Here is a 25166-nt window from a genome sequence, read left to right as displayed (position 1 = left end):
ACACGTGTACATTCATTTTGTTCAGAGCCTGCAATGTCAAGTGAGCCTGTAAGACTGTAAGTGGTAGCGCCACCTGGTGACCCGCTGAGATCAGAGGGGTCTTAGCTTGGAGTTCTGCTTGGGGATGGAGGCTCAGGTATGATGTTCTCTTAGTGAAATCTCAGAATTTCCAGCAACATGTTGTGGCTTTGTAAATCTTTTATTATTTATTAAAATATTTACTTTTTAACAAAGATTTTAAGAGCATGGTGTGGGCCTTGGAATAAGCTCGGAGGCCATATTCCAATCCCCTAAAATGACACTGAAGTTCACAAGTGATAAACTGCTTGAATCGCTTGTTCAAACTCTTCAGACAGTCAGCAAAGAGGGGTGTTTAGACCAAGCACCAGTCTCCTAACATGAATGTCTAAAATAGGTAGCTCCATTGGTCACAGGTAACAGAATAGGAATATTCTTTTTTTCTTACGATCAACAGTGATGAATTATGGAATTGTTCAGCACTGTAGTGTGAATGTGAATTTTAGTGGCAGTTGTGCATGCAAACCTCCCCCTTCCCTCCCCAGACTTCCCCTGTAAATGAGAGTTGCTGGTGCCATCTTCCAGGTCTCCCAAATCTCCGGACAAACACCTGAGTCCTGTCAGTGAGGTGTGTGTGGACACAGGCTTCGATGTATCCCAGGAATTTGGGGCCTAGATACCACAGAAATACCTGTCTGTGCTGTAAACTGAGAAATCACTGCTAACCCCAGCCCTTATTGTTGTGGCTGCAGTTACAAAATATTGATGCTTATGCTGTTATATTTTTCTAAAAACATGACTGAAGGGTCAGGGTCAGAAATATGCCATGTCCTGTCTTCACCTACTCCCTCCTAAAATAAGAAACATCCAAAATGCGGTGATACAGGTTTAATTAATCTTACCTTAAGTGCAGAACTTGAAACCATTCAGTGTCTATGAACTTTATTTAAGGATTCTTTAAAGAATCTTTATTTAAATATTGTCTAAAATGACAGCATCCCAACACCCTTTCTGCTGAGAGAAAAGCACAGGAAACTTTTCTAAGGTTATTAACGTGCACCAGTTAAAGGATTAGTATTTCAAAACCTTAAAGGTGGAACACCAAAAAAATCAGAAATGAGTAGGTGGGCATCTAAATTCCCAGTTACAGCCTCTGTAGGAAGCCAGTTAAGCTTATTTGTGTAAGTTTTGAATGAAGCAGTCTGAATATGTAAAAGCAAAAGGTCTAGATGTGATCGATTTGTTGCAGCGGAAAGAGTTTGGGGATAGTTCCTTTTGATAGTCTAAGAAATTGTCAGTACCCGAATCTGTTTATTCTGCCTCACAAATTTATCTTTAAAATTGCATAAACAGTCCCAATACCGTCTTGTAATACCTCCTGTGCGGTGAGTTTGATGAACCACACAGGCACGCATGCCTGCATATATCTAATATATACATACGTGAAAATATCAAATGTATATGGATAAAAGTAGCATGCACATATTGAACATGCTGGTACTGCCTTTGGGTTTGTTATCACCTGAGTACCATCGGGCCAATAAGAGGCATGAAACTGATGAAACTTACACCTAATAAATAACAGGTCAGAAATAAGCACTGTAGCTAACATGCAATCATAAAATTAACACTCATTGTTAAATGCTTTTTCAGTTCTGGCATTATTTTAAAAAGTCGATTCTTCTGCTAATAAACACTTCTTAATTAAGAAGGAAATACAGAGAAGTTTATCCCTTTGAGCAGAAGGATAAGACACTACTACACTAAGGAGATACCCTAAAAAATAAAGGGTTCTCTACTTTTAAATAGTAACAACATCCTTATTTAACATTTTGAATTAACTTTAAGAAATAAAATCACGCGTAGTGTGTTCTGGAGGCATACAGTCACCCCAGTGATCAGTAACTCCTTGTCTCTGGATTTCCAGACAGTGCTGGAAGGGAGCAGAAGTGGGTTCAGCTCTTGTACAGACCTGCTCTGTGGGCAGCAGCTGAAGTGGTCTTAGGCAAACCTTGTGTCCCTCCTCAACAAGAAGGCATTTTCCTGTCTTTCAAAGAGTGCGTGTAATAGGACTGATTATCCACACCGTTTAACTAATATTTCCTTCCCTGGATTTTTCTGGCCAGTCCCAAATAGCCTGCTTAAACCATTTTTCTCCCCAGGAGCTCTGCTCTGGGTAGGATAGATGCCAGTCCTTATCTTTAGCCTCAGACCTAGCGGGGGGAGAGGAAGCCTTGTAACTTCTCGACGTGTAGAACACAAGAGGGAGATGATGATGCTTTCTCTAGCAGCTTGCATAGGACAGTCTGACAGCATGTGTGGAAAGTAAAGAAACATCAAGTCTTTCGTACAGTGGTGGCATGGAGACAGAATGGGGTTGTAAGCACATTGCCTGATACTGACCAAGGAAACCCAAACGGCACTTTCCTGATGTAAAAGCAGGGCCCTGCTTGCTCTTTTGCAAAATAAGCATCACTTCAAAAGCTATTCGCTTTATCCGGTGCTGTTGTACCATGCACGTTACTTCCAATTAACTGCCTTAAAGATGGAGACTGGAGAATCGATGGCACTCTCTATGTAACAGAAAGGGATGGGTGGAAGACCTGAGAATTATCGCTTGCATAGTGAAGTAGAGAAGTTGAGTTTCACTGTCCTGGTAAAGCTAACTTTGTACTTTCCATTGGTATTTGAGAATTAAGAGGGGAAAAAAAAGAAAAAGAGCAAAACAACAACAAAAAAAAAGAGGTTGAATTATTACTTTACATTTTTTTCAGCGTAGGCTTTCCACTAAAAACAAAATCCCTTTCAAAATTGGTTTTACTTTAAATGCATGACCTAATTTAAGAAATACTAATTACTTGTGTTGTACTATGAAGGGATTTAAGGTCAGGTTTTCATTGGGTCCCAATCTGCATTATTAAAACTGTTTTTTCTTTTTTTTAATGTTCCTTGTGACTATAAAGTACCTACACAGGCTCTCTTTCTGTGATGTTTTTGTAGAGTGATGACAGAGAGACAGATACAGCATCAGAAAGCAGTTATTCCCTTGGCAGAATCAAGAAGAGTCCCAGCTCTCTAACCAATCTTAGCGGTTCTTCTGGCATGGCCTCCTTATCCTCTGTATGTAAACCACAGCCTTGTTTTAATGGCACTTTGCTTTTGCTAATCTCTTCGGTATTGTTTCAGCTCCCTTCTTATTCCTCTCCTATTTCTTTCCTTGGTATCTGCCTCCTTCTGTCCTCCTCTCTGTTATTGAATTCTTGCATGGAATTGGAAATAAAGTGATTTAAAAAAAAAATTTTTACTTGTTTTCTAGTAATATGCTGGAGCCTGTTTGGGATTCCACTGTGCAGCATACTTGATAAACCCTGTTTGGGATTCCACTGTGCAGCATACTTGATAAATCCTAAGCGAACAGGCTTTAACCCTAGGAGCTGAAAGTTGTAGCTGACAGTGGGAGAGAATTTATACAGAACAAATATTTAGGAATGGATTAAGGGGTGGCAGGAGAAATAAGTGAAAGAAAGAGATGGTATTGGTATGTGGGTTGTATGATGAAGTCAGTGATCTAGCTAACCAAAAGTCATTAGTTTATGTGGCCTTTAGGGGAAAAGGAGATCTTTGGGGATGAACGATGAGATTTAAAAAATAGAAAAAGAAAAAAACCCTGTTCATCCTTCTATTTTTACCTATCCAGGGTTTAATTTTCTAGTATGTTTTATTTTAGCACCTAACTCAGCCACATAAAGACTTTATGTTTGATTTCTTGGTTGGTATTTTCAGAAAGCCTTTTGTCATAACGTTTTAGGCTCGGCTTTCTGCAAAGATCAGCTGAAGAGCTACATAAGTAATATTTCAAGGATCTGATCACACAAATCTCCAGATATATAGCATCCTAGCATTTCATGTATTCTGTCTCAATGCAATAAACATATTCCTTTTTTGTTCAAAACTTGGCCTAACACTTTTCAGATTTACAAATAACATTCTTTCATTAACCTGCTTGCTGAAGAGCTTGTTTAACACTGTTACGTTTCATAATTGCATCTAAAGGGACACAGTTGATTTATTTTTTTTAATTGTCTGAATCCTGACAATAACTTCTACCCTAATCTTGAAGTATTTGGTGAAATGCAAAAGCCTAGGAAAAAAAGTCCTCTTGTATGATGCAGGTTTTTCTCCTCTTGTATGACACAGGTGAGCGGAAGCTTAATGAGCGTCTATAGTGGAGACTTCGGCAATGTTGACGTGAAGGGGAACATTCAGTTTGCTATTGATTACGTAGAACAGCTGAACGAGCTCCACATCTTTATTTGCCAGTGTAAAGACTTGGCAGTGGCAGATGTCAAGAGGCAACGTTCAGACCCGTAAGTAAAAATACAGAATATTTTTTTTTTCTGAAGGAAGTTACTCTTTTAATGTGTAAATGAAAACTGTAATTTATTCCAAGCATTGCCTTCTGATGGGGTGACCAACCAAATAACTGAAGGAGGCTATCACGTGCTTTACATGTTCTTCCACTCTGAACTGAACATAAAGTTGCCATATAATTCAGTACATATATTAACATGGGAAGCTCAGACTTTGAGTTTGAAATTCTATTTTAAAATTTAACTTCGCAGATTAAGGAGAATTCAGTTAAGTCAATTTGATTTACTTCATAAGTAAATGTGTGTGTATTTTGGAAGGGAAGTTGGAAGGGGGGTTTTCTTGCTCTTACCAGCCTGTTTAAATTTTAGGTATGTGAAGACCTACCTGCTTCCAGAGAAATACAAGCTGGGCAAACGGAAGACCTCTGTGAAAAAGAAAACTTTTAATCCGGTTTATAATGAAATACTGCGGGTATTTATCAAATGCTAACTAGACATGAAATACTGCATGCATGCAGTATGAGGAGTTTGAACTTTCCAGGTCCAGATGATCTCAGAAGAGACATCTGTGTGAAGATGAGGCAGATTGCTCTGTAGGAGTGTCTGTGTGCTTCACTGATGGGTTAACTCTGGTTTACTCTGGATACAGCACTGAGAACATTGATTGTTACATAATTCTTGCAAGCAAACTCAAGCTACTTAGGAACTTAAAATATTTAAAATAAATATTAAAACACGAAGAGAGTTTTGAAATGAAGCGAGGAGCTATAGATGTATAAACCCAGACACATTTCCTTACTGTGTCACTTTCAGACAATCATTGATGAAAAACTAGCTTAACTTTTTTTTTTTTATCGCTTCCTCCTCCCCATTTCTCTCTCCTGGCAGTATAAAATTGAGAAGGATCTCCTGAAGAACCAAAGCCTTAATATCTCTGTCTGGCACAACGATACCTTTGGGAGGAACAGCTTCCTTGGTGAAGTAGAGCTGGATTTAGGAACTTGGGACTGGAATGATAAATCCAACAAGCAGATCAACTGGTTTCCACTCAAGCCAAGGGTAGGTTACTAGGGGTGGGTGAGCTGTTCTATGTTTTCTGCTGTGTAAGTGCAAAACCAAGTCATTTTTTATTTAGCTCCTATCTTGTGTGTTCTGAGGGTTTTATATTGATTATATATTATAAAAAAAAAATCTCATGTAGAAGTTGAACTTGTGCAAAACTTTGCACCATAAAATCAGTGTGTGAACTGCAGTGTGTGAGACTTGTTTTTTTTTTTTTTCTTAAATTTCAGACTTCAACAATGGCTCTAGAACTAGAAAACAGAGGGGAGATGAAACTAGCCCTCAAGTATGTTCCACAACCTACTGGAGGTATTTATTCATTGCTTCTTTGTTTGAGTTTGTCAGGCCTTTGGGGGTTTTGTTGTTGGAGGGGGTTAGGGAGGAGATTGGTGCGAAGGAGCTGTATAACATTTTTCAACAAATTCAGGCATCTTGTTTTAATGTAGAACATTTTTTCTTCCTGGAATATTAGGCCACTCTGGTCATGAATTCAGTTGAGGATCCAAGGTTCGCTTTAGAATCTTCTGTTATTTTTATGTTACTACAGAAGAAATTACCTGATTGTTATAATCTCAGATTTATAATCCAGTCTGTATACATAACAAAGTTCTGTTCTCTCTCTAACAATTTCAGAAATTATGAAATTGTCAGGCAGGTGCTGTGATTTGCTAAATAAACAGTGATGACACACTAAGTTCAAGCAATATTAGAAGTACAAAATAGCAATAGGTATCCAGAACACAGCATTTCTTAGCTGTATGAGCTGTTCGTTTACTCTTGTCTGACAACTGATAACTGGCTGGTCTGACAATGAAGCCAAGCAAGGTCTTTAATCCAGCCAGACAGTCAATAAGAATCAAATATATTAAGAGCACAGAGGAGCTCATTTGAAAGTGTAATTGGTGGTAAAGGCTGGCATCGCATAGGCTGAAGACAAGCTGATCTCTTCATCTAGAAGGCTGGGAAAGAGAAGGCCAGTGGCCAGCATTTGTTTATTTGTAAGAGAAGAGAAATCGTGGTCGGAATGTAGACATGAGGTGGCCTGGCAGTACTTTGATGGGCTAAAGATTGCAGCTTCAAAGGTAGAGAGGGATGCTCAATTAAAATGTGAGATAATGAGAGTCTAGGCGAAATATCACCTCTGAAAATGGAAAGGAGCTGCTGCAACATGTAAATCGCTTTCGAGGGTAATTTCTAAGGCTTAATCAGAGCCAGGATGTTTTATTTCTTTTTACAGGAAAGAAGACTCTGTCCACTGGTGAGGTCCACATCTGGGTGAAGGAATGCCATGACCTTCCTCTTCTGAGGGGCAACAGGCTCAACTCTTTTATCAAGTGGTAAAAACCGTGGCTGAAATCATTAAACCTGGTGGCTTAATAATGCCATTGCTGTGTTTTCTAATCTTACCTTCAGTTTTCTCCATTTAAATTAAAAAACAAAAACACTTAATTACTTTCTGATTCTCCTTTATTGTAATGCAAATTGTCCTACAGGGCTTGCAACTTCCAGATGCTAACTATATGCTACCAAGTACGATGTACTGGGAGGAATTCCTTGTTAATCACCACCCTGTCATTTTGTCTGCTTAGCTACCTGGTGGAAGGGCTAGACAAATTTAAGTCAGATCTTGTCTGCTGTAAGTTGTGTTTAAACAAAGCAGGTTTGTGAAAAAGCGTGCTTTAGCTTAGTAAATCGTGGGAGGAGATAGAAGTGAGAAGCATAGATGTATTTCTTCCACCTTCCTTTCTACAAAAAGATTTAACACATGATGGGGATAGCGAGATAGCTGGGAAATCTCTGGCAGTAACTAAAAGGTTTCAGCATCATTAGTGGTAATCCAGCAAACAAACTCAGTTGTACTTCTTCCCTACGTGACTTCCCCTTCCGATCCATCCTTTGAAGCACAAGGGTGGATACATCCTGGATACATTTGTTGGAAGGGACCGAGAACGTGATGTTTGATTTCATCTCTGTGATACTAAAGCATCTTATTCTCAGTTGCTTCGTAACATGCAGTATTTTTATTATTCAGTATTTTTTGTCTGATGAGTGTGTTTAATGCAGGTTATGCTGTCAAAGTGCAAACTAACAATGCTTTCTCTTTCCGAAGTACCATTCTTCCAGATACTAGCAGAAAAAGTCGCCAGAAAACAAGAACAGTGGCAAAAACTACAAACCCAGTATTCAACCATACCATGGTCTATGATGGCTTTAGGCCAGAAGATTTGAAAGAAGCCTGCATAGAACTCACAGTCTGGGATCACAACAAACTTGCCAACCACTTTCTGGGAGGTCTCAGGATAGGCCTTGGAACAGGTACTGGACAATTAACAGATTAATCCTTAATTTACAAACTACATTTTTTCTTTTTTCCCCTTTTCCTTTCTATTTATTCTCCTTTTGCAAAGATAACTGAAAAGCCTTTCAGCTGTTTATTTACTAAAGAGTTTCATTTAGTAAATTATCTGTTCATTGTCACAGATTCTGAAATGTAAATAGAAGTAGTATGAGGATAAGGGGTTATTGACAAGTTAGGAGAAACATTAGAAATAAACCTTTCTGTCCATACGTTGTGTCTGGTACTGTTTGCAGTACCATGAGAGAGAGTATGCTATTTCTGCACCCAAAATCTTGATACCATCTTACAAACTTCCACATGGAAAAACTAGATATGTGGAGCAGAGACAGTATTGGGTGGAGATAAAAGGATGGATTGTGAATGCACGGTAAGATTTGAAGACTTTGGATAGGAAAAAGTATAAATTCAAACATGTTTTTAGCATAAAGACAGTATAAGATATGTAGATATAATGACTGGGAAAACATGCAATTCTGCTTTGTCTCTTTCATTGTCCTTTCTGGTGTGAGGAGAGACAAAGAATTTAGAGTTCTTTAAAGCAAAAGCAAGAAAAAAAATGACTTCTTGTATGGTTTATGAGAATAACCTAAAACGCAAGTGAGGATAATAAATCTCAAACTGAAACTTAAGTACCTGAGGTTGTATTTCAATACAGAATCAGTGGACGTTTTGTTTTGAAGCCCTCTTGGATGTTGATTAAGTTTTCCCTTGGGACGGTGAAAAAAAAAGACAGAATAACAAGAAAAAAAAAGGAAAAAGATGAAGTTTGTGTGGAAAATTGTCATTAATCGTATTTGACAGAATTGTTCAAGCATAAAAATATAGAACTGGATCTCGAATGCACTAGGTTTCCTGTACCTGAGAAGGTGAAGCTCTTTAAGAAGATGGGCAGATTTGATTGTCAGCTCTCAACTCTGCAGCATGTTAAGTGATTAAAGTTTCTCTTAAAACCTGACATTTTTCTAGGCAGAAGCTATGGAACTACAGTAGACTGGATGGATTCCACTTCAGATGAAAGTGCCCTGTGGGAGAAGATGATGAACTTGCCAAACACATGGGTAGAAGATACGCTACCTCTGAGGATGCTAATGGTTGCAAAACTGACAAAATAAGGTGGCTTTTGAATTGCTAGTGTCAAAAAGACGACTTGGGAATGAAATTAAAAGGTGTGGGGGTGAAACTTGGAAGAGACACACAGCAGCTCTTTGATAGTCTCTGTTCTGTTGCTGTTCTGTTCTTGTGCTGTCAAATGTCACTGCATATTCCAAACTAAAATTCTGCCCTCAGATGATTATGTAAATTTAAGGGCTTCTTTTATTTCTTATTCACTGAAAATGTATTCAAGTAAGAACATACTTAAAGAATTCAGAGGTAGAGGTAGCTGTGATACTTGAATGCTCATGTTGTCAAACTGAAGTGTTGCTGATTCCTTAAAGCTAAATTGCCGGGGGAAAAAAAAAAAGGAAAAGCAAGTAAATTCTTTCTGTATACTTGGATTGTTTGTGAGATGATGTTATTAGTAAGATAGCAACAGGTTGCATTTTCTTGATGCTCATTAGCACGTTTCTCTGGCTGAATCCTCATCATGCTATATTGGATCTCTCCAGCTAGGAATATGAGTGTGCAGATTTTTTTAAAGTCTCTTTGTCTGTAGTTACACATTTCTATGATCTGAAAGTTGCTTCTGTAATGAAAGAAGCACTACACGAAATGGTACTGTTGATGTCTTACTCTGCAAGGCATAGAGGACTGTTAATTCCAATGTACTATGAAAAGTTGGGGTTATAAAGTTTGCTTCTATATTTGTTAATTACCTTGCTAGTATATTGATGTTCCTTTTAAATGCTGAAGTCACAGAGGTCAAACGTTTTCATTCAAATGCTATTCCAAAGGATCTAAACTTGCCAGTTTTACTAATGACGAATGTTGGGTATTTATTTTTGTAAAGTGTACTCATTTTCTGTACCTATACCTATTGTTAGCTTGTATTTTTGCAAAAGGTAATTTATCTGTTCTTCAGCGCCACCGTTAGGAGAACGCCGGGATTATGGTGGTCTGGGTTTAGATAGCTTTGCAGCATGTGAAATGGAATTTGTCACGTGTGGAAATGCGTACCACTGAAGGAAGATAAATGCATAAATTACAAAATGTATTACTTTTTTTAAATAAAAGCAGCCTTATTAAAGCTAATTAAGAATTCGATGTTTATTAAAAATCAATGTTTTGTGTTAGCTGCTCAGTGTGAGTATGCAATACAATGAAATGCAGGCAGAAAATGCTTCTGAAAATAAATGTACATTTATTTGCTGTAACTGCATAGGTCTAAAGGCTGGTGAAGTCCTGCGTCTAAGCTTACAGAGGAAAAGAGGGCTCTTCACAGTTCCAACTGGGTTGCTTAATTTTATCATAAAAATTTAAATGCTTGCATTACTTGGTATTTATTTCCCACCATGAATGGGAAGAAAGGAAAGGTGCTATTCAGCCTGCTGGGGAGCCCATGTTCTCCTTCATCAGCCAGGCCGTCCGGAGATTACAAATGCCAGAAGGAGCTGTCAGTCTCCGTCCCTTACTGCTTCAGGTGTTTCGGATGAGATTGGGAGCTGGCACGGATCCCACTTCTGCTTTTCCAGAAACACCACCCTCTCAGAGGTGGCTATTTAACAATACAGACGCAAAGTAACTGCTGTACCATTTAAATGCAAGTAGATTGTTCTGAAGTGTAGTACGTGCATCTCTCCCTACTCATACAAAAACAGATTTGTAAGCATGTGGCAGAGACACCTGTTTGTATTCACTGTCTACAGGATTTTGTTTTCACCTTAAAAAGTAGGTTGCTGTAAGCATGACTACCATTTAACAAGTATATAATTTGTAGTTTTATTTCCTGTGAAGTTTAAATGCAGTGCTGTGTCAAAAGTCTTCGGTCTTCAACTGAAGGGATGGGGCTGAGGCTATAGATTTGCAGGCAGGTGTATGTAGTCTTCTGTGTTCCACACTGTACAAAATTTCAGTAGTTAAAAACTTAACTGCTATCAGAACGGTTGGTTTGTGACAGTACCACTCTTGTCTTTTGGTCAGGTGAAGTATCTTCTGTCTTGCTATTCCTCCACCATCCTGCAGACAGAGGCAGAATTTTTGTCATTACCTCTAAAGACACTGCTTAGCACTACGCTAAATAGATAAAAACTTAGTTTAAATTTCCAAAAACGATGGGAACATGAACGTTAGATGTACTTGTGCACTGCCCCTGTATTTAATTAGTATGATGACAAGCAAATGACACAGCAGCATTACGTGCTCGTTTAGATTTAAAAAAGAGACAGAGCCAAATGACTGAATCAGGCCCTCTAGTACAAAAATTCATTTGACCTCCCCCAACTTTTTAATAGCTTTTTCAAGAATATGTGGAAATGATGACTCTCATAGAAAATATATATAAATGGCTGTCACCACACACAAAAGTGAGACTTCCAAATTTACGTGAGGTCAGCGGAGATGGTCACAGAAGCGTCTGAAAAGTATATTAGTGCTTAACAATGCTAGCTATTTAAAGTTGTGCTGTTATCACTGATAGCCCTCAAAGGAGCCTGCATCATGCTACGAAGCTTTAACTTAAAGATCTTCAAGGATTTTTGGCATCTGTGCTTATCTTTTTACTGTTTCACTATGTTATTGTAACGTGCAAGAAAAGCCAAAGCTGTCCTGGTGAGATGAACTTCAGTGCCATGAACAAACGATTACAAACCAAGCTGCTTTATCAGTGGAAAATGTACTTCAACCACCCTATAATGCTATAGGATTTAATTACAGAGCAGAAACATTACAAATTCACCTCCAGCTAAAGAATATGATGTTGATTTATTAAGGTAAGGACTGGATCTAATCATGTAAACCAGGAGGGATTTTGGATTGTAAACAGAAGAGTCATACAAAATGTAGACTTTAAAAACCAAACAATATGGATGTTCATCCGGATATGGTTTCTGTAATAAATACAGCTTTCCACCGAATTCATGGTAATTGTTGATTACAGTTGCATGTTCCAGATCGATAAAATGCAGATTGAAAAATGTAAATTTTACGCAGTTGCTTACGAAAAGTTTTAGGAAACTAGCTTACTCTGTCTTTCTCTGCTGTCAAAAGCAGAGGTTTTAAAGTTATCCACAACCCAAACAAGGCATATAATTAAGACATAACTGTTATTAAAAGGCAGTTTGATAAATTAATATCTATGCTTTGATTCTTAATTCCAGTTATCTATATGACAAAGCATCTATACTAGAATATCTTCATATATGTTCATCCTTGCCCAGAAAATTATTTGGGAGCAATGCAATGCTTCCCCCCCCTCTCTTTTTTTTTCCCACTTTACAAGCTTACCATGACTTCAGCCTGGATGGGGGGCAGCAGGAGGTGCACCTGTGTCAGTATACGCGTGTGTTTTAAATGACATTACCTTTGCTTCCTGTAAACCACGTACTTCAAAGTCCCAGCTCTGCTTTCACGCTCTATATTCAGAAAATTCCCATTTCTTTTTCTACTTCCCATTTCTGCACGTAAGCCTGCAAGCCTCTGCCAGTGTTGCAGTTCACTTCGCTCTGACTTTACCTCTTTTGAAAGACCTGGTACTGTTCCCTCCCTGTCTTGTTTGCTTTGTATCTTTTACCCTTTACTTGCTGAATAAAAGTCGCAAGTTGTTTAGGGTGAGGGATGCATCTTCTCGCTCAGCCCTTGCACCTTCAGTGTGTTCTACCATTGTGATCTTCTCTGGGTGCAAGCCAAGAGAGAGGACTTCAAGCCTGAGGAAATCCTCTTCTTTTTGCTGAACCTGGGTGCCTTTGGGAGCATTGGCAGCATTTGTTTGCTAAGAAACGCTCCCTGATATTTCCATGAATTCGGGACTGCCCCGAGCAGCCCAGAGAGGGCACGAGCTTTGACGTGAGCGATTGAGCCCCGCATCGCCATGGACACAGCAACCGCGCGCTTGGAGTGGCAACAAATGGGCAGAGGAAAACAAGCACCTGGTGAGAGAAAATCTTTCTCCCCCTAAACCCCTCTCTTTGTTGCGTTTCCCCTGCATGGCCTAAATCTTTTAGTCCTTCCCTCTCTCTTCCCATATCACTGAGTGTTTTGGCAGGAGCCCAAGTGGCACCAGCAGCAGGGGAGCGCACCGCAGCGGACCCTGCTGATAGTCACCCCCATGGAGCTCTGAATCTGCCCGTGTCTTGCCTTCATTTTTGCTCTACGTTGTTTTTCATCCTTCCTCCAGTCCCTTCTCCAGGACTTTTGCCTGTGGCCTATCCTCACCTCCAGCCGAAACCCACAAAACCCGATTATCAGCAGGCTATTTCAGGTGCTGTGTGGTTTCAGGTCTGTATCTGAACGTGAAGTCTGTACTTCAGTTTTAGGCAAACTTTTCATACGTCTGGGTAGTATACTGTATGATAAGGCACTGATAACGACGGTGGTACTACTGTAACGTAAATATTTCCTTTATTTTTAGATGAGGAGCCAGACTTTTAACCTGCGTGCCTAAAATAATCCAGCGAATCAGCATCAAAACTCAAATAAGGAACCGTTTCTCCAGGCACCGTCCTTATATCACAGTGCATTCAGTAATTATTACCAGTCCTTAATGATCTTTTTTTATTCTTAAATCTCTAAGCTCAGGGTAAGGCTATTCAGTTACGTTTAATGGGCAAGATACTATTAAAATCTTATAAATGGATTAGAAGATCGATCTAACCTTCCATGTTTTATTTGCGTTTATAATAGCATCTGTGTTATACAGATGTAATGCAACTTTGCATCTGTAGGAGAAAATAAAGGCAGGGGAAAAGGATTCCTTAAGGAATTACTTACAGCTTTATCATTTACTGGCTTTTTACCTAAATATAACAGTACTTGTAGATACAACAGTGCTTTGAGGAGGAATAATTACCAGGGCTAGTAATCAGCAAATGAAGAGGCTTGCATAAATACTAAGCCTACAGTTGTTTGTTTTTGCATTGTCAAGTCTGGCACCCTTCTCATCGGTCTGCCTGACTTTGAATCAGGGTCTGTGGGACCGCACAGGCTGCTGTTGGTTTTATGAGTCCCAATCTGCTGTGCCAGTGGTGTGACGGACTTCCGGAGGCAGTCCCCCAGCTCGGTGCAGTGGTGTTGGGCACACAGTTTTGGGGTATTCTAAACCTGCTGAATGTCACTACGAGAACTGGTGGCTATAAAATGTTTCGTCTTTGTGTCAGACAGCGGCTCCATGGCTCAGGATGAGAGAGAAGCAGGGAAGGCCAGCCCCACAAGCGACCCGGAGGTGGGCAAGGACAGGGAAGATCTGACAAAAGGCCCGGAGGTGCTCTGCGAAGGCCCTGAAGAGGAGAGGAGTGAGAAGGCTCTGCTGCGGGCGCGCCTGGAAGAGCAGCATCGCCTCATCTGTGTGCTGAAGAAGAAAGCAGATGACGCACGCAAGCGCTGCAAAGGCCTGGAGCAGCTCAACACGGAACTGGAGAAACTGAGGCTGGAGGACGCCGTGAAACTGAAAACACAGACCCAACGCATCCGGCACTTGGAGGAGCGCTTCATGGACCTGGCCAGCAACCACGAGAAAATGATCTACTTCAAGAATGAGCACAAGAAGCAGAACACGCAGCTGTGGGAGGAGAATCAGCGCCTGCGGCAGGAGAACGAGACTCTCTTTAGCCAAGCCCTGCAGGAGAAGGAAGCCGAAGTGTTCCAGCTCACTGCCAAGGCCCAAAATCTCTCGCAGCAGTTAGACTCCTTACACAAGAAATGCGCTTACGAGAGTCGCAGAGCCCAGGAGCGTGTGAAGGAGCTGCTGGAAGCTCAGAGCCAGCAGGCGAGTGCCCATGCCTGGGAGGTCGATTCGCTGAAGCAGCAGCTGCAGTGCCTCCAGGAGGAGCACCAACAACTTGCCGCGCAGGTAGAGCACGGAGAGAGCCAGCAGAAGGCTCAGGATAGCGAGCTGCAGGCCAAGCTGGAGAGGGCAAATGAGGAGAAAGAGCAGCTGCTGAACCTGGCCATGGAGAGGGGCAAAGCCCTGCAGGACAAGCAGCGGGAGATCGTGCAGCTGGGGAAGAGGCTGGAGAGTGCGGAGAGAGCCAGGCTGCGAGCAGAGAAGCGCTTTGTGAAAGACACAGCAGCAAACTATGATCAGATGGTCCAGGAGCTCCAGCAAGAGCTAGAGAGCAGCAAGCAGGCGTACAGCGAACTCTCGCTGCAGTTCGATGCCTACAAAAAGCACAGTATGGCTTTACTGGCCAAAGAAAAAGAGCTGAACGTCAAACTCCGTCACTTTAAAGTGTGACTTCTGCTTTCTGCTCTCTTCTCATCTCAGCAGGTGCCTCTGGTGTAACACAGCACTTCTTTTTGTTCCTTTTCATGCGACCATCTACCAGCCAGTCTCTCTGTAATGTGCTTACCAGCTTAAATCCTTCTGAAAAAACTGTTCTGTAACCTCTTATTTTTTGTTACTTTTACATACGTAAGAGCTCAACACCATTAAATCTGAGCAGGGGTTGTCAAACTAAGTAAACCACATCAGATCTGTAACATGAAAGATTAGCATGGAAAACTTAAAATATGAAATAGATTTCATTTGGTCCTAACGTGCTGTATCACAGATTTCACTTTTTTTTTTTTTTTAATAGAGTCAAAAGCACGTTGTTTCCCAAAAAGGACAAAACATCAAACGCTTATTCTTTCATACTTGTTTCTCTTTTGAAGTTCCAGCGAGGTTGAGCGCTTAGGAGGCATCTTTGAGGAGCCAAGAAAGAAATCCCACCTTGCATGAACAGTAATAACTGAGAAACGTAGTAGGTGAAAACAGTAAAATTGCAGAATACCTGCTGCTCAAGCAAGTTATAATGTATAGTTTTCCTACAGCCTTCTACAGTTCTCTTAGTCTTACTTAATGTCATAGCATTATTTGTATCCCTGTTCAGCTCAAGATCAATTGATAGGTCTTTTGCACGATTTCAACGGTTTTTGAAACAGGCTGAGGTTCCAGGCAGTCTGCCAGTTTTGGGTGTTTCGCTTATAGGTGTTTTCTGCAGAGAAAATGGCAATGCACAAAATGAAAGGGCGGGTAGCTCTTGGTCCTGAGCATCCAGAGCAGCCGTACCGTGTCAGCCTAAGGATGCACTGAGCCCAACAACCTCTGTGTGGAAGCGGCCAGGAGCAGAGGGCCTGGAGCTCCTCCAGCTTGTGACCAGTTCATCTCGGGCTTACTGGAATAGCTACGGTTTCTAACAATTAGCTGTCAATTTATCTTAGGAACTGCTCCTTGAAACCAGGTGAGACCGCCTTGTGGCATGAGGAACCCTCAGCCTTCAGTTCATTTTGACGTCATCTATTGTGCCTCCCTTTCCATCCCTGGCCATGATCGTGTGGGAACAACCCCCCTAAACCCCACTGTCTGGCGTGGGGGCAACCTATGAGGGACCTGGTGGTTTTTTCTTCTAGAGGAGGCTCAGGAGAGACCTTATTGCTCTCTACAACTACCTGAAAGGAAGGTGTGGGGAGCTGGAGGTTGGCCTCTTCTTGCAGGTAACTAGTGATAGGACGAGAGGGAATGGCCTCAAGTTGTGCCAGGGGAGGTTCAGGTTGGAAATGAGGAGACATTTCTTCTCAGAAAGAGTGGTCAGGCATTGGGACGGGTTGCCCAGGGAGGTGGTGGAGTCACCGTCCCTGGGGGTGTTCAAGGAAAGGTTGGACGTGGTGCTTAGGGACATGGCTTGGTGGGTGATATTGGTGGTAGGGGGATGGTTGGACCAGGTGATCTCAGAGGGCTTTCCAACCTTAATGATTTTAGGATTCTAAAACCAACACTGTGCATGCAGCCCCCCCACCCTCAGTCTCCTCAACCCCCCTCATCCACTCGGGATGCTGCTTCCCTCAGCCGCTGCCTCCCCCCACCGCCCGAGCCCCTCAGGCACCATTTGGCCACTCACCAGCACAGGGCAGGCCCCCAGAGGGCAGGATGGAGGTGGGGATGGGGAGCTGCCACCACCGGGTCAGGGCCAGAGGTCTTGACCACCACCCTCACCTCCAGCCCACCACCGACCACCACTAGGCACCGCCTGGCCACCAGCCGCCCAGGCTGCAGGATGAGGAGTGGGTGGCCACCAGCATCATCCACCTGGACTGCGATCGGGTGTCAGTGGAGTTCTGCTCCATCTGCGCTTGGTGGGTGTTGGCTTCCTACAAAATGTAGGGTCGAGTACCTGCTGGGCAGCATTCTTGTCTCCCCCAGGGGCCTCGTGTCGCAGAGGAGGAAGCAGGCAATGGTGCGGAGGAGGATAAAAATAATAATAAAAAAAAGTACAGTGGTGATGGGATGGTGTTGGGGGAGATGAAGAGGAGGGGAACCTCGAACTTAAGTTGGCCGGGGTGACAAGAGATCTCGAATGAAAACATAGATATAAAAGTGTACTGCAACTCAGTTATACGTTCCTGTTAAAACCTCTCTGACAGCTTCTCTTTTAAGTGCTCGCCCTGCCTGGATCCATTGCGTAGGGGTAAAGAACAGTCATTTTCCACCTCGCCACCTGGTAAGGATCAATACATTCCCATAAAGCGCCATCAGACAGCTTGCTTTGCTTGTGCCAGTCTCTTGTCATGACTGGTTCAGGAAACAGTTTCTCAGGTCCTTGCCCTGCTCTGCCGTAGTGTTTCTAGCTCTGGGTGATAACCAACAGTGAAAAATACAGTCGTGTCCTCCTAATCAGCTGATTTCTTCTTTTCCTTTTATAAATTAATATGCACGCCGTAGCCAGTAGACGAGCTACGTTTCGAATTAAAAGTGAATGCGTATGCCATTTGAAATAGGAGTTTTCTGTTGAACTGTGTGTCTGATGAGCTGAAAAGGGAAAATAGTCTTTTACAGCATGATTACAATACTCTGCTAGTAGCATAGTGAATAAACGTCTCTCTCTCTTTTCTCCAAAGAGCTTAGCACCGCCTGTGGGGAACATCTTTTATCTGACTGAAGAGATGATATCAAAATAAATGTAGGAATTATGTTCCCAAAACTTGGCATCTCTCGGTTCTTCCAGATCATCAGATTTCTCTTCGGTAAACTTATAAAAGGCCTTTGTGTTTTGCAAGTTCTTAAAAACTGTTCTCAAAAGCTTGTAAAAAGTTTTGTAAAGTTTTTTGTAAAAAGCTTGTAAAAAGTTTTTCTGTGAGAATTAACAATCTTCTATTTATAGGGTTGTATACCAGTTAGACTGTAAATATTTCAGATTTCTTAGTTACGGTGGCTATTCAAATAGGCAGTATTTAAAAAATACACTTTTAAACCCCAAAAGGGTTTAAATAAGTCCCCACGGATTAACAGTGTAAAACTGCAGCTCGGCAGTAGCCGATTCTACATTTTTTCACTCAATTTAAATGGGATATACAGACGTGGAGATATGACAATGCCTCTGATCAACGGCCCGAGGATGCCAGGAACAGGACATGGGTGGGTGATGGGGAGAGGAGGAGGTCATTGGCAGGGGTCTGTGGAACAGAATGTAGTATTGAGATTTACCATCAAAAATGGTAAACAGAGAAGATAAAATTAGTGTTTTTCTTTAGTATTTCTCTTAATTTTTCTCTACAGCCAGTCTTAGCATCCTTTTGGAAGTAGTTCAGACTTTTAGTTGTCCGAAGTCCATCAATATAGGGTACTGATATTATATATCTCTATATTGATATAGATATGATATATACATTATATATATTGGTATATAGGGTATATATATTAGGCAGGTGTGTTAAGAAAGCAGTAAAAGGCAGCGCTGTGATGCACAGGCTGTGGCTGGTTCCTTGCTGCTGGAATGGTGGCAGGAGTACAACCGAGACCCGTCCTAACTCAGAGCTTTTCGAAGAGGGAGGCAGTGTTTGCGAGGAGTTTGTTCAGGTTGGCAGGAGCCCAGGAACTAGCCACAGCTCCTCCTTTGACTTCTTGAGTTGGAGAACAAGGTGTGTTGTGTCCCGGGTATGAAACGGAGAATTTAATCACTATTTTTCCAGAATTCAGTGAGAGCACTTCTTCACGTGTGTCCTGCTGAGCCTTGAACCGTAATTTCAGTCTTTAACTTAATTCTGAGAGCCTCTTCCCCTGTTAAGGAGTACATATGGTATGATTGAAGAATATCCTTTTTTTTTCTCTTTTAATCAACACCTTTGCTGACGTAATATTTAGCTTCTTGCCTAGGGAGTATAGCAGACCGTTGACATGACCTCACATAAGATAACTTAAAAATGTATTTGCAATTTGCGTACTCATCAGTTATGCCAGGAGCAAGTATTGCTCTTTGCAACTTATTCATAGACATTGAGGAATGATTTTTTTTTCTTCTTGCATATAACCTTTTCCACCTTAAAGTTAGAAAAAAATAGTTTGTCCAAATTAGACCGTCAAGTATCACAGCACTCACTTTGATTATTTAGAGAATAATTATCACTTGAATATTTTTACTTTACCAAAGTAAAAATAGTGCGTGGTGTGGAAGGTGGTTTTGACTATCACACCTGAAGTGTGAAGATCTGTTTTATAATGTTTTAACCACACCTTGTTAAATGCTCAAATAACGAGCACTGAACCGCTCATTTCATTCTTAAAAATACTACCGCAAAGTAATAGCTTAAACTACTTTACGCTTGTTTGCCACAGCTAAGTGGTTCTGTTGGTTAAAAACTGATGATACAACTCCTGGAAATACCACAATTCACTGTCCAGTAAAATATTTGCACTTTAAGAATCTGTAAAGTGAGGGGTGATTAAGATAAGGCCACGGTGTCTGCTCAGATGCAGGCCAGTATCAGAACACCTCACAGAAATACTTGAGGTTCAGCAAAACTAAACTTACTTTGTGTAACAACTGTTGTGGATGTCTCATTCTGCTGCTTGCCTGTACGAATGAGGCCACTGCTCCTCGTTAAACAGCGCATGATTTCCCTGCTGTAACAAGTCTGTTAGGAAAAAGTAGATAAATATGATGAAACTCATTTTTTTCAATTTCCAAAGAAAAACACCTGTCCTTACAGAGTTGTTTAGTAAGGTGTACTTTAGCAAGCATGACAGAATGAAAAACTTAATTTCCATTTAAGTTTGGAGCTGAAGAATATCAGCACAGTCTTGACCTTTTTTTTTGTTTGTTTCTATTAAAAAAAGACAGCAAGCAAAAACTTCTTTCTTTGTTTATTACTTATCCAAGGCAACTGGAAAGTTCTTTCACTTCAGTCTTGTAGCTCTTCAGGATCCCTGCTTGGATTCATGTTCTCTAGTATTTTGATGTATATTCCATGATGCTTAGTGGCGAGATACAATCCAGTCAGAACCTGTATCAGCACACCAAAACTCATCTTCCTAAAGACAGGCTGAGAAACCATAAGCCAGAAGCGTAGTAAGTTCTCTTTCCCTGGCAAGGGAGCTGAAGCATACCTAAAGAACAAAAAAAGCGGTAGAAACTTCAGTTTTTTTCGCCGTCCAATTTGAACATCAGTATTTAAGTCCTTACAAATACTTTGGTAGATATTCATTCTCTCCCTCCTCTCCTAAGTTAAATTCACCTGGTGGCACTGGGCACTGCATTCTCTCTGCGGATAAATACCAGAAAACCTCCTGACCACGCACTGGGGTCTTGCCAGGTCTCACCATCCCCTCGCTGCGCTCTGACCCCAACCTACAAAAATTACCCACCAGGGAGTTTGGGTGCTGGGCCTTGCTCAGCACCAGGAACAGTTCTCAGCTGCCCAGCCAAGCACCAGTGGGGCATCTCCACCCCTCAGCAGGGTGGCAACTGCAACTTCATAAACCCAGGCACATCGTGGTTCCATGCTAAACTCGAGTGTTTTACAATGGATCAGTTTTGTAGACCTTGGTATCACAGCTCTTATGAACTTATCCCTGTAATGAGCTGACTAATGTAAATTCCCTTCCATGTAGGAAAACCATGCAAAAAGATAGGTGTGCAAAGACTGAAAATCCACAGAACTTAAACCGAGAACTGAGGATGTGACAGACAAAAATTTTGCCCTCACTGCAGGTCAGTAAGACATACCTGGCCGCAAGGCTTGCATTCACAGGGAGAGCCATGATAATAGGATAGAGACCACCCACAACAGCCCCTACTAATCCTCCTCTGACCACGGTGCAGACTTCACAGTTCAGCTCACCTGCATGACAGACAGAACAGTTCATTGTCAACATGCAGCGCGTGGGGTCCCTCCCACGGGATGCCGTCCTTCCCGAACTGAGCCTGCGGGGGCTGCCCACAGGCTGCAGCTCTTCAAGAACTGCTCCCACACGGCTCCGTACCACGGGGTCCATCCCCCAGGAGCAAACTGCTCCAGCACGGGTCCCCCACGGGCGGCAGCTCCCCCCAGACCCCCTGCTCCTGCGTGGGCTCCTCTCCACGGGCTGCAGCTCCGGCCCGGGGCCTGCTCCTGCGGGGGCTCTCCATGGGCCGCAGCCTCCTCCAGGACACATCCACCTGCTCCACCGGGGGCTCCTCCACGGGCTGCAGCGTGGAGATCTGCTCCGTGTGGGACCCATGGGCTGCAGGGGGACAGCCTGCTCCACCAGGGGCCTCTCCACAGGCCGCAGGGGAACTTGTGCTGCGTGCCTGGAGCACCTCCTGCCCTCCTGCTGCACTCACCTTGGGGGCTGCAGGGCTGCTTCTCTCTCAGTTCTCACCCCTCCCTCCCAGCTGCTGTAGCACAGCAGGATTTTTTTTCCCCCTTCCTTAACTCTGCTCTCCCAGAAGCCCAACCAGCGTCACTCATGGCTTGGCTCTGGCCAGTGGCAGGTACCTTTCAGAGCTGTCTGGAGCTGGCTCTGATCTGACATGGGGCAGCTGCTGGGCTCTGCTCACAGAGGCCACCCTTGCAGCCCCCCACTACCAAATCTTTGCCACGCAAACCCAATACACCAACCCACGGGGAATATATCACTCTGAAATTGACTTTCAAATGAAATCATACAGACTGTGGAAACCACACTGTTCTGTTGCAGTTCAAATACCAATTCTCCATGCCCTCCTGAGTGAAAAGTACTTAAAATCAGTGATGCGTAACAGGAAAAAAATGTGTATTTATAAATATACATACATACATACTCTCCCACTCACAATTTGAAGAACTCACTGCTGCCCAATGTATTTCTCAAACTCCTCTTTGCAGCCAGCGTTTTCAAGAGAGCAAAGGCCTTTTGAGAACAACAAATAATGAAGTTTTACCTGCAAATAAAGGTTCGCGCACAAAGACTTCATAAACTGCTGCTGTTGAGAGAAATGGGATAACAGCCATTGGCAAAGCAGACACTATGGCAGCCTTTCTGACGTTTAGGATCTTCCTGAAGTAATTATTTGCTGTTAAGCCGCATAAGCTTGAATTTCCTGCAAGGAAGTATGATCCATGATTGCAAAGGTTCCTGTAAAAAAAGGAAAAGAAGTGTAAAATAGTTACAGTTATGTGCTACAATTCATTTCTGAGTACTCTGCAGTAAGAAGGGATGTAAATGTCTTGCGACGTGAAACGAGGAGTAATTACTTTCAGCAGCAACCAGCACAGCGTCCTTTGCTCTATGCCTGAGCTTACACAGGGGTCCTGAGTGAAGCGTCAGAAACACTGAGAAGCCTTTTCTACGATTTTTCCTGTTACAGCTAATGGAAGTTTTAACACATTTGCTCTCCTAATCAGTGTGTTTCTAAGGAGAATGGTTTCTGAGAAAGAATCCCAGCTAGCTCCTGCGATCGGCCTTGTTTCTAGCCCGGAAGTACAGATTTAGTTTCAACAGAAAAGCTTACAGAATAGATCGAGGGACAACGATGGCAACAGAGATGGTGTAACCTATAACATGGTGACCACAGACTAGAACGAGGTCTGGTCAGAGACAGGCAGCAATTAATAGCCTGACGAGCAGTTCCCACTGGAATGCATCCCATCACAGCAAGCAACAGAAGAGAGGGAACGGAAACGTGTGCCAGTTTGATGAGCAGTCCGTGACTTATTGCATTTGACTTGCAGGAAGAAGTTGTGCGTTTTTATCTTTATCATTATACCTGGCAGTCAGTTGATTAATGGAAACAATGCTTCACTTCAGGTTTCCACAAATGTAAAAATCCCAAGAACGACAACCATTGCCAGGCAGAGCAAGTAACTGGAAGGCACTTTGGCTCTGAGGCTGTGCCAGTGTTATTACGTTAAAAGTGTGTTTTAAAACTTGTCATAAATTGGATTTACCACTAAAGACCTAAAGAAAATAAAATATTTAACTGGTCAAATTTTACGCTAGGCCAAACGTCGTATTTATTTGCAAAATTCTCTATTTACAGCCAAAGTGAAATGCATGTGTGCATATGCATACATGCAGAGGACAGATTAAAATCTAGCTTGGTATTTAAGAAAGCAAAGCGGAGCACGTTGATGTACCCAGGATGAGACGAATCTCATCTGGTTTACTGATATACGGAACAGCTATACTCCAAAAAAAAAAAAAAAGGCTGGCTGTTTTTGTTTGTTAAAATACTAGCTCCCTCACATTAAAACCATGAGCTTTTGGTACATTCTGCCATTCTTTTATGACAGCTATTTCCTTCCAAGGCCCAATAACCTCCAGGTACCACAGTTTCTATCAAGATGTTACCATGTCACCACTGAGGTATTTGCCTCCCCCTTAGTTCCCAGGCCTTCTGGGGAAGGAGAAGTGTTGTTAAGTCGCATGCAAGCACACCAGATCCTACACAAAGCTATACCACCAGTAACGTTAAGGATAAAGGCTTGGCGTTGTCCTTTCTCACCTGTGTGGGAAGGCCCTGTGTTATTAGCTGTGGTTTGCTTAGACAGCAATTTCATCCTATTAAAAAAAAAAAAAAAAGCTTCCCATTACTCTAAATTATTCGTACACAACTTATGCAAGATACACACGCGTAAACCAGCTCAGGACCAGTAAGGTTTTGCACTGAAATATCACGCCACAAAGCACAAAAATGTTTGTGAGGCCCAGAAGACACTTAACTATTTTTGAGCCACGCAGAACCCCTGCTGACAAGCCCGGTGTACAGCTCTGGTTTACTTTTACACCACCACCTGGCTGCTTCAGCCTCACCTTCCTGAAATGGGGGAGCTGTGCAGAACGAAATGCAGAAACTAGCAGCTTGATGCTCGCTCGGTTCTGGCCCCAGGCCAGCCCTGCTGGATGCAGGACGATTCCTGCAGAACCACAAGGGTATCTGCCTTATGCTCTCCAACATTTGTTTCCTAGAAAATCTGTTAGCTCTAGCACAGGGCTGTATGAAAGCTCAGAGCTAGTCAAGGCTAATCAGCCATCCTGGAACCCTAAGCACTGGAGAGTTCAATGCCAGAAAGCAGCTGAGCAGGACCGCCAAGAACAGTGAACTAAACATATTAAAAAAATACACAAACTAAGCTTTCTGTTCTGGACAAAAATTAGCGCCTTTGCAATTCAGTATTTTTGTAGCTGCAAGGAAGATCTGCAATATAAAAGTGAAGAAAAAAGCCTCCAAAAGACTTTAAATGTTTGCTGCAGTTCATTTATTTTACCGACACTTACTGGTCTGTTTTAGGAAGCTCATTTAGCAACTTCTGTATGATTTCCATCCGCTTTATTCTTTCCAAATATAGTCTCTGCGCCGGAGAATCTAGTTCAAAAAATTCTCTTCCTGTCATCTTGAAGTCCTGGATCATAGAGAACAAGCAAAGAAATGTAATCAGTTACACCCCCCCCAGTACGTACCAAATGAACATTTAGATTCTCTTTCAGTACGCAATCACTATTTCATTTCTTATTTTTCATGGCAGAGTTTTCAGACGTAGAGGGCACAATCCAGCTGCAGAAGTCTGACGTTTCTGACTATATGAACCTCACCAAACTACTTTCTTTAGCAGGAGCATGCTGCAATTGGGGTTTTACAAGTGCCCTAAGCCAACTTAAGTACTTGCTGTGACCAAAATGGGTTGCTTCATCCTCCTGACATTCCTGCCTGAGCACCTCCAACCCTGGGGCCATGCACCACTTGCTAAACTCCCACAGCAGGAGATCCTCTTAATGATGGGCAGTGCAATCGCTTTTCTTCCAGCCTGATCACCTCTGATACAGCAATTCCTAGTGCCAGTGGCACAAGGAAGGGCGCCAACACCACCACTGCTTTGGGCAGCTTTAAGTTGACTTCACTGCAAAAACGATGCCAAATCCATGTTTTATAAAGAATTAAATGCATCACGAGGCTGTATACTCTGGTTTTATGTTCCACAACTAATAGCTTTTAGCATTGGTACTGCTAGCTGTATCAAGCCAGAACGCTTACAAGTTTTTGATCAGGCCTTAA

At 42.2% G+C, this 25166-nt stretch overlaps 3 protein-coding genes across 13 annotated transcripts in view; 2 read left to right on the top strand and 1 right to left on the bottom strand.

Moving 5' to 3' along the window:
* The window catches only part of SYTL2 (synaptotagmin like 2), a 60408-nt gene extending 50409 nt beyond the window's left edge, over positions 1–9999 (top strand). Inside the window, exons 13-20 of the mRNA XM_013187366.3 lie at positions 3019–3138; positions 4216–4385; positions 4758–4860; positions 5277–5447; positions 5681–5759; positions 6688–6787; positions 7561–7766; positions 8776–9999. Of these exons, the coding sequence (XP_013042820.2) occupies positions 3019–3138; positions 4216–4385; positions 4758–4860; positions 5277–5447; positions 5681–5759; positions 6688–6787; positions 7561–7766; positions 8776–8921 (1095 nt within the window). The 3' untranslated portion in view covers positions 8922–9999. The remainder of the gene's footprint in view (positions 1–3018; positions 3139–4215; positions 4386–4757; positions 4861–5276; positions 5448–5680; positions 5760–6687; positions 6788–7560; positions 7767–8775) is intronic.
* A 2182-nt stretch (positions 10000–12181) lies between these two features.
* Positions 12182–15357, top strand: CCDC89 (coiled-coil domain containing 89). 7 transcript variants are annotated; one of them, XM_013187369.3, is made up of 4 exons: positions 12802–12833; positions 13079–13179; positions 13313–13424; positions 14058–15357. In XM_013187369.3, exon 4 carries the CDS (start codon positions 14069–14071, stop codon positions 15131–15133), a length of 1065 nt encoding a protein of 354 aa, XP_013042823.2. In that variant the 5' UTR covers positions 12802–12833; positions 13079–13179; positions 13313–13424; positions 14058–14068; the 3' UTR covers positions 15134–15357. The 7 variants fall into 7 exon arrangements, with proteins under 7 accessions (XP_013042821.2, XP_013042822.2, XP_013042828.2 ...); XM_013187368.3 differs by lacking the exon at positions 13079–13179 and having other exon boundaries at positions 12761–12833; XM_013187371.3 differs by lacking the exon at positions 13313–13424 and having other exon boundaries at positions 12793–12833.
* A 3040-nt stretch (positions 15358–18397) lies between these two features.
* Positions 18398–25166, bottom strand: part of LOC106039878 (transmembrane protein 126A) — a 308882-nt gene continuing 302113 nt past the window's right edge. For 4 of the 5 annotated variants that reach the window (XM_066990551.1, XM_048080958.2, XM_013187357.3 and 1 more), the window contains exons 2-5: positions 24392–24516; positions 22056–22249; positions 20880–20994; positions 20001–20260 (exon numbers count right to left, since the gene is read on the bottom strand). In XM_066990551.1, coding sequence (XP_066846652.1) covers positions 20056–20260; positions 20880–20994; positions 22056–22249; positions 24392–24507 — 630 coding nt within the window. In that variant the 5' untranslated portion in view covers positions 24508–24516 and the 3' untranslated portion in view covers positions 20001–20055. Of the gene's footprint in view, positions 18935–19685; positions 19789–20000; positions 20261–20879; positions 20995–22055; positions 22250–24391; positions 24517–25166 lie in introns of those variants that run through there. The other variant, XR_010828658.1, reaches the window with a different exon arrangement.

The sequence above is a fragment of the Anser cygnoides genome, chromosome 1, assembly GCF_040182565.1.
Source record: "Anser cygnoides isolate HZ-2024a breed goose chromosome 1, Taihu_goose_T2T_genome, whole genome shotgun sequence".
In the NCBI taxonomy this organism is placed as follows: Eukaryota; Metazoa; Chordata; class Aves; order Anseriformes; family Anatidae; genus Anser; species Anser cygnoides.
This window is presented reverse-complemented; position numbering and strand designations above follow the sequence as displayed.